This window comes from Gopherus evgoodei, chromosome 1 (genome assembly GCF_007399415.2).
Source record: "Gopherus evgoodei ecotype Sinaloan lineage chromosome 1, rGopEvg1_v1.p, whole genome shotgun sequence".
NCBI classification, from domain to species: Eukaryota; Metazoa; Chordata; order Testudines; family Testudinidae; genus Gopherus; species Gopherus evgoodei.
Window position 1 is genome coordinate 133,282,218 of NC_044322.1, and position 9,046 is coordinate 133,291,263.

At 40.0% G+C, this 9,046-nt stretch overlaps 1 protein-coding gene across 4 annotated transcripts in view; it reads left to right on the forward strand.

The window, feature by feature from the left end:
- The window catches only part of CLCN4 (chloride voltage-gated channel 4), a 65,413-nt gene extending 57,113 nt beyond the window's left edge, over window positions 1–8,300 (forward strand). For all 4 annotated transcript variants that reach the window (XM_030572623.1, XM_030572614.1, XM_030572632.1 and 1 more), the window contains 2 exons: window positions 4,998–5,214; window positions 6,943–8,300. In XM_030572623.1, the coding sequence (XP_030428483.1) occupies window positions 4,998–5,214; window positions 6,943–7,033 (308 nt within the window). In that variant the 3' untranslated portion in view covers window positions 7,034–8,300. The remainder of the gene's footprint in view (window positions 1–4,997; window positions 5,215–6,942) is intronic.
- Window positions 8,301–9,046: the final 746 nt, after the last annotated feature.

Here is a 9,046-nt window from a genome sequence, read left to right on the forward strand (position 1 = left end):
TAAAATGTATGGAGTTTGCAGTTTTATATCATTTTCTTTCCAACTAGTTTTAAGGTGCTGCCCATCCCTAACTCCCTAAATTTCCTTGTGAGAACTTGAAAATACAAATTAGATACACTGGGCCTGACCCTTATCTGTCTTGTACTGTATGTTGTCATGCAGTGAGTGTGCAGCGAGTTGCCAGGCTGGATTTCAGGCCCGCTGCACTAATGTCACACCAATGTCAGTGACCAGCACAGCTGCAAACAGGAAAGGATCAGACCTGTTAATTTAAATGTAGAGAGATCAGACATCATCTGAAATGGGTATAAAAAGGTGAGAATTATACTTTTTGATGATGATGCTAATCGGCAACAAGGCGAGTTTGTTCGCAGGGAGGCACATGGATGTGTGATCCTGTCTCTAAGCTTTTTATTATTAGGGCAGAGTTAATTAAAAATTAAAGCTGGTCCACATTTTTCAACTGAAATATTTTCCTCTCAGAAAATGGCTTATGTGAAATCCAAATTTTCCACAGGAAAAAAATGTGTGGTTTCTGGGGAGCTCTAATTAAAATCTCTTCTAATAGGCCTGGGGCAGAGTCAAGAATTAAAAATCAAAGAACATTTCTTCATAGATAAGATTTCCTAAAACATCCAGGACTTGTTGGCTATCCATGACTGTTCCCACCATTTCTGCAGAGAGGGGGCTGCAGTGGGGAGTAACAGCAACTGTTTGGAAACCATATGACTGATTCTGATCTCTTATTACTCCAGTTTTGCAATAAACAGTCTCGCTGGTTAGTTTTCATGGTACATGGTGATTCTACGTGATTTAATGAGTTTCTTTTATAAATCAAAATCCTGATTTAAATTTTCTAGCTCGAAAGGATTCTATTCTATTCATGCCCTGCACCATGCTATAGGAGAGCCTTCCGGGGGGGCATGAAGTGCTATAACTAGCATCATGTGTGTCTTTTCTCCTTATTTATTTCTTCCTCGTGACAAGGAAAAAAATGCATGTTTTCTGACATTTTTTATTAATTTTATTTTATTTTTCCATATTTTTGTGTGTATATGCTGTGCCATGTCTGTCTATTAGTGAAGGCAAGGCTGAAGGTAAAACTAGAGATCGTGAACACAAACTAATATTCAATGGGAATTTAATGTAGTGAGCGGAGGACTGGTTGGATGAGTTCATTGTGGCCCATGGTACTGAAGGGATGTGTTGCTGTGTTCTATACTGAGGATTTATGGTTCTATGCCAGGAGTATTGCATTGCTGAAATCCATTTGGAAGTAACAAAAGTACATATTACTGAGGCCAGGTCTTCAGCCAGCAGTATTGGACGGAGTCTTCTAGCCAGCTGTAGAAGACAATTGTGAATACTACTATGTGACAGCTTAAAGTCAGTGAGGAATCCAAGAGCACTCCTAAATTACAGACTGGCTTAACCAATTGTGGGTGTGTTTTGTCAACCACAGAAGACTTCACCGTGGCTGCAAACTCCGTTGCCAACAAACATAACCTCCGTCTTCCTCAGATGTAACTTCAACCAGATGTTCTTTGTCCATGAACTGATCTCAGCCATGTACTGAGCTAACTTAATGACAGTATGAAGGATAGATAGAGCTGTATGTCATCTGCATACTGTTGGCATTTGAGCATGTGATGTCTTACTAATTCTGCTAGGCTGCATGTGAATAAGGCTGGGGAGAGAACTGAACCTCCAAGTGAGAATTCTGATGGCAGAGGAAGGCCTACAAGCAAACAGAACCATCCACAATCGATTGTCCTGGTTGATGGGAGCCATCAAGATTCCAAACCACCATTAATGGCCCATACTTTGCATAACTGCAATAGGACCTCAGAGTTATATTTTATATTTCTAGTTTCAGAAACAAGAGTGATACATTTATACAAATAGGATGACCACACTCAGTAGATAACAAGCTTTGTAATGATACCTTACAAGAGACCGTTTGCATGAAGCATATTCCAGTTACATTATATTCACAGTCATTAGCATATTTTCATAAAATCATATAGAGTGCAATGTCACAGATGCATTTCTCCAGTGTAACTAGACTCTGAAGAAATAGTGCTTCTCTTCTGGTAGCAAAAGATGAAGGAGAGGCAAATGGAGGTGTGTCTAGCTGAGGAGACAAATGCACACTTTTAATAAAAAGTGGTGTAATCACATTGATTTTGCATTACCTGTGACTAGCCATGACTAGCTAATAAGTTTTTTAAAGCATTCTTGTGGACCAGGGCAAACAATGTGAATGCCATATTACTTCAAACAAGATAACTAACATGCTCTTATATAAATCCATGGTACGCCCACATCTTGAATACTGTGTACAGATGTGGTCTCCTCACCTCAAAAAAGAGATTCTAGCACTAGAAAAGGTTCAGAAAAGGGCAACTAAAATGATTAGGGGTTTGGAGAGGGTCCCATATGAGGAAAGATTAAAGAGGCTAGGACTCTTCAGCTTAGAAAAGAGGAGACTGAGGGGGGATATGTTAGAGGTGTATAAAATCATGAGTGATGTTGACAAAGTGGATAAGGAAAAGTTATTTACTTATTCCCATAATACAAGAACTAGAGGTCACCAAATGAAATTAATAGGCAGCAGGTTTAAAACAAATAAAAGGAAGTTCTTCACGCAGCGCACAGTCAACTTGTAGAACTCCTTACCTGAGGAGGTTGTGAAGGCTAGGACTATAACAGTGTTTAAAAGAGAGCTGGATAAATTCACGGTGGTTAAGTCCATAAATGGCTAGTAGACAGGATGGGTAAGGAATGGTGTCCCTAGCCTCTGTTTGTCAGAGGATGGAGATGGATGGCAGGAGAGAGATCACTTGATCATTGCCTTTTAGGTTCACTCCCTCTGGGGCACCTAGCATTGGCCACTGTCGGTATACAGATACTGGGCTAGATGGACCTTTGGTCTGACCCGGTAAGGCCATTCTAATGTTCTTATGTTGGATAACTCTATGCACTTTTCCACTACAGAGAAATCGTCAGTATGGGGTCTAAGAGCTACCTAGGTTAGAGAAGCTGGAATTTGAAGCTCATATGGGTAACTTGGATCCAAGAGGCCATTTCCATATCTGCAGAGACTAATTCACCTTTAAATCTGACAGGAGCTGTCTTGTGTGGATTACTCTGGTTCAGTGGAGTCAGCAAATATAGTCACCCTTCCTTTGGGGCTGCTTTGCTCCTTGGACTAAGTTTTGCACACTCACTGACTGAAATATATCTGTGCATTACTGTTTTTTATCACGTCTCTAACTTTCCAACTCGTTTATACCCTATGTATAAATTTCACCCTATTTATGGTACTACTGAATTTAGAGCAATGTTAATGTATCATTTGCAAAAGCATTGTCTCTAGAGACACACATTTTACTTCCAGGAGTAAAATAATGGCATGGGCTTATCAGTGTTGTCCAATGTCATTGTCATTTGGGGGAGGAGTAGAACTTTTGGAAAAATAGTTACCAAACTGTCATTGTCTGTTGCTTCCTGTGTAGATAAAGGAGTGAAAATAACTAGCTGATTTATTGATGGTTCTTTATGTGAGGAACATTTCTTGACCTGGGTCAGACTAAATGAACCACCTTCAGCTAGATGATGTAAACCCATAGTTTAATATATCAAAGACCTGTGCAGGCACATTCACTTTTGAAAGTCAGATGTATAAATCAAGACAAGAAAAGACAAGATTAGTATCATTCCTGTAAATTGCAGAGGTATGTGTAATATATGGGGTGAGAAGGTTGAAAGTCACATGACACAGTAATATTAGGTGTGAAGTGGAGCTGCTCTGATTCCAGTGATATTACAACAAAATGATCTTTAAGAGAAAAATAATGCAGCAGGAATGTGTTGGAAATTATTACTGTCTTCACATTACAAGTCACAGAGCAGGTTTCTGCACTTTAATTGATGGAAATGAGCTCCAAGAATATATATATTTTCACTGACTGTCTCCAATTTCCTATGCCTCTCAGGAACAGAAGCAACCTGAATCAATCAAAAAGGAAAATGGTTAGAATCAGCTATGAATTCTTTAAAAAAAAAAGTGTGTTTATATTAGGGAGAAGGGAGGTGTCTCTATCATCATTCTTGAGATTTCACTTCATCTGTTGTTAGCACCAAACACTGCAGAGTACAAACGAACAGCTGGTGAAGAGAAAAGTGCAAAGAAAACCAGCCATTTCCACTTTAACAATAACTGTAAAGCAAATAGCTAGGGGTAGATGTTAAGTGACAGGCTTGTAATAATAGTCATAAAAGCCAGGAGTAAACTTCACTTCACAGTTTGATCAAGGTGCCAGTGAGAGGTTTTGATTTGGAAAATGGGCAAATGTGCACAGTTGAGAACATGGAGGTGATCAAATTCATTTAGCTCAGCACTTTCCCCTCACTATTGCTCCTTTTCCTTAAAGACAACCATGGCTCCTTCCAACATGAAGCTTAGGTAAACAAGTTTTATATGAAAAAGTATCAAGAGGTCCAGGAGACAGAATCTGCCCCCCAACCTGTGGGCAGGACATGTGGTGGTTCAGCAATCCTGGAAAAATGGCTGCATCTCTTACACACACCCTGAATGGGATCAGTGTACAGACCGAGTACCCATGCCCACAGACTGCCCCTTTATGGTGGTGTAGAAGTCACAATGTCCAAATCCAGGTGTACATGTACAGCAGAAGTTCCACATTTCCATCATCTTGGGAGGTCTTCCATACCTTGACTCCCTGGGAGAATGATGACAATAAACATCCCAACACAAGAAATAGTAAAGATATGCTAAGCAAAATAAAAGGGACAGGAACTGTTTTTATATTTGATTTGGGGATAGGATTCTTTGAATTACTGTGGTGACCCTGTGAAATGCGAGTGATTTGCTCTGTAATCCCATGTTCTGATATTTAAAGCAAATGTAACCGTTCCAAGTAGGGATGTACATGAGTTTGGTCTGCCATGTGCCTGATCTCTTTGTCCTCCAGAGAACGCAAGACAGCGTCAGGATGGGGTGGTGAGCAATTCTATCATGTATTTCACTGAAGATCCACCAGAGCTCCCAGCCAACAGCCCTCACCCATTGAAGCTACGGCGCATTCTCAATTTGAGCCCTTTCACAGTAACTGACCACACGCCAATGGAGACTGTGGTAGACATTTTTCGGAAACTTGGACTCAGACAATGTCTTGTCACACGCAGTGGGTAGGTATATATAGATGAACCAACGAGATTAAGTACTTACAGGGAAGGAAAGTGCCACACCAGCTTTGCTGTAGCTGTAATAAATATAGCACTTTCGTTATTCAAAGGAATTTCTAAGCAGTAACTAACTCTCAACCGCCTATAAAGTCAGCTGGGTAAGTATTATTATTTTCTCTAAAACTAAGGTAGACAGGTCAAGTGGCTGCCCAAGGCAACAGAATAAAATCAGTGGCAGAGCTAGAATTAGAAGCAAAGATGTACTGGCTGCCATTGAGCTCACGCTCAGACCATGTTCCCTTCTCTGTAGTGTATTGTAATTTGGGTGCCATATCTAAGATAAGGGACAATAAAATACAGACACTATCAGGCTGATGTCCCTAAATATTTTGTTTTTAAGCAAGTGCAAATGCAGAGTTGGCAAAGTATCACTGTGTGCAAAGGGTTTGCTTGTCCCTAGTCTTCCAGCCAGGCTGAAGTGCTCATGAAAAGCATGATGTGGATGACAATTGAGGAAAATAAATCTGCTCAGTTTTGTCTGACAGCAAGGGAAAGTGAGTTAAAACTCCACGAGTGACAGATGACAAAAAATGATCAGGAACAGAAACTGAATAAAAAGTGTGAAACAACAGTTCTGTCTGCACAGGGGAAATTTTCCTTACAGCTCAAACTGGTTTTAAAACCTTTTGAAGAGACAGTTTAGCCTGGGCTTTAGTGGCCCAATTCCTGATAAATTTGGATGCCTAAAGTTTTGGCACCTGAATAAAACCTGCTTGCTTTTCACAGGTGCTGAGTATCCACAGTCATTTTCAGTTCTGGGTGCTCAACAACTGTGGAAATAAGGCCTCTGATTTGGAATATAGATTTAGGTGCCTACTGTTAGGCACTCAGGCTTGGAACCTTTTGGTTTTGGTTTCTACCTCTAGCAGTTCTTGAAGCATCAGCTACAAACATTATTTTACAACTGAATTGAAAGGCAACTGATGCTAAGAATGATGGGGTTCCAACCAGTATCTAACTATCTTCAAGAGTTGGAAAGGAATGCTTTGTAGCATTGGGAGGTATTCTGGCCCCTGAGGAGTTGTGAGATATTGGATATTAAAAATGTTTCACAACCAGCACTTGCATTGCTAGTTATAGCTTAATAAGGGGCAGATTCCAAAACTCTCACTCCTGTTGGATGGTCACTTCTTGTTTAGTTCCATTAAAGTCAATGGGAGTAAGGCACTATGTCATGAAAATAAGGGCATCAGAATTTTTAAAAAGAACACACAAGCTGAAATTCACCCTTGTGCAGAATGCCAGGACAAGTCATAGGCCCCCACTTAGCCCCTGATTAGATGGGTTAAGTGGTTTTGTGTTGTCTATATCTTGTGTAGGTGGCCCTCTGCTCGAGAGTGAATTTTATTCTGATAGAATTTTATTTTCTCAAACAAAATGGTGTTGCATAAATTACAGTTCTCACTTGAACACAGAGTGAAATAGATACTCCACAAAAGGAGGTAAAGAGAACCAGAGCACTTAATTTTTTTAATGGACATGGTTTTTATTGTCTTCGTGGTTATCATTAGGTGAGAATAGTTTTTTTGTTTTGCTTTGTTTTTAATCATCATTTTGGAAACTGAGATCCACAGCTGCACATGGGAGCTCTCATAAAAGGACCCTACAGCAGAACAGAAAAAATAGATGAGATATAAGATGATTCATCTTTCCTTTTTTCTTCTCTTCTAGAAGGCTGCTGGGTATCATAACTAAAAAGGATGTGTTAAGACATATGGCTCAAATGGCAAACCAGGACCCTGAATCTATCATGTTTAACTAGACTGGTAACAGAAGAATGGAAGAAATAACCTTGAAGGAATCTCTCCTAGATCAACACAAAGGCTGCATACAGTATTTTGTTTTGTTTAAAGAGAAAAATAGAGTGTATGAGGAGTGGCCCAGAACTAAGTATAACAGAGCAGTTTAGATGCAGGATGAGACTTATATAATCAGATAGTCAGGTTAGACACTCTCTATAGCTGCAAACATCGGGCTATATTTCTTCAATGAGTTTCCTAATAGCTCTGCTGGTATGTGTGATATGGTTGAAGTGGTACAGGTTAAAGTGATATGGTTTGAAGATAAGGAGCCAGAAGTACTGGAGAACACACCAACGTTCACACTAACTTATTAGACAGGTGCGAAGACTAGCAGATATTTATAAATAAGTTAGAAACAGCTGTAAACCTGTGTTCTAAACTAGAGAACCAAGCATGTATGATTCATGTTGATTTATTTGTTACTGATGTTATGGTTATTTATTTGCTACTGAATTATACTAAAATATTTTCATGGAAAAAACCCATCCCATTTATGGAGAAGTTTGTCATCTTCATTTATTTTGGTAAAAGTTCATTGAGACTGGAGTGGAACTCAAGCTGTGGAATACACTTCTGTTCACTTTAAACTGCCTGTCCTTTGTTTCCTGCTTTAAGCCATTCAGTTTTACTCAGTTTAGCAGTTTTCTCAATCAGCTCTCCTCTGTTATTTTTAAAATGCAGAGACTAATTTGTAAGGATTCATTATTTCTCTATGCAAAAATTGGCAAATTGATACTGTAATATTTAGTATGATGTAGTTTGCTATGACTATGGGAAAAGTATAAAAAGCTCACGGGGGAGATTTTCAAAGGCACAAAGGACAATTAGGTGCCCAACTCTCACTGAAATTCAGTGGGAGTTAGGCACCTATCTCCCTCCATGTAAATAGAAGAAACAGACAAATGAAGCTCTGCAGAGATTTCTGCCCTGCTCCAGTTTATTCTTTATTCCTCCACTGGCAATTGTTTGCACTTGCTAAGAAATCGCCTAAATTAATATAGTGTAACACTGAGAGATCCCAGTCAGTGGCAGGCAGGATTGAGCCTGGGACCTCTAGAGCTTAATACATGAGTCAAAAGTCACCTGGGCCTTAGCTAAGGCTGTAGAGCAGACTCATGAATCTCTCTGTAACGTGGTCTTGGTGTCATTAGATGGGAGGTGTGTGGGTTACATACTTCCCCTAGCTGAGGAAGCATGTTCCGAGCTTCAGAGACTTCCCAGTTGAAATCCCAGACAAGTCCCCACTTGTAACACCAACAGACCTTGGTCTCCAGCAGGCAAGATTGAACCTGGGACCTCCAGAGGTAAATGCATGAGCTAAAAGCCACATGGTTATTACCTAAGACTGTGGCAGACTCATTAATCTCTAAGTGGTCTCGGTGCCACAATCTGAGACACAGCACCACACCCAAGAGGTGTGTGGGTTACAATAGCATGGCTGAAATATTTATTTTCTAGCAGAGCTACTCACTCTTTAATCTGCTTGTACCATGTACAGGATTCATGCTGCAACCCTCCATAGTACCAAGTTTGGACAGGGGTGCAAGAAAGCAATTGTTGTTGTTACCTTGTGTCACTTATGTCCCCAGAATGTGAAGTTTAAAAGGAAACTACTCCAAATATGTTGGGGTAACCTGGTCCTAAAGCCTTCCTATTCTGGTGCTCTGTGGGATGCAGAATGTAGGTATTTTGTGTTGTAATAGACTGTAATAGTCTGAATGCAGAAGGCCAAATACTGTCATCAGTTACACCATCTATCTCTGGAAGAGAGGAGGCTATATTTAGAGTCACATTGGAATTTCAGAGTCCACGGCTATAAAATATGCCTTATGTAATGCCCATAGTACAAGCCCTTTATGGTATCAATGTTTTATGTCCATACAGTATTCCCAAAAGACATAAGAATGGCCATACTGAGACAGACCAAAGGTCCATCTAGCCCAGTATCCTGTCTTCTCACAGGCCAATTTGAG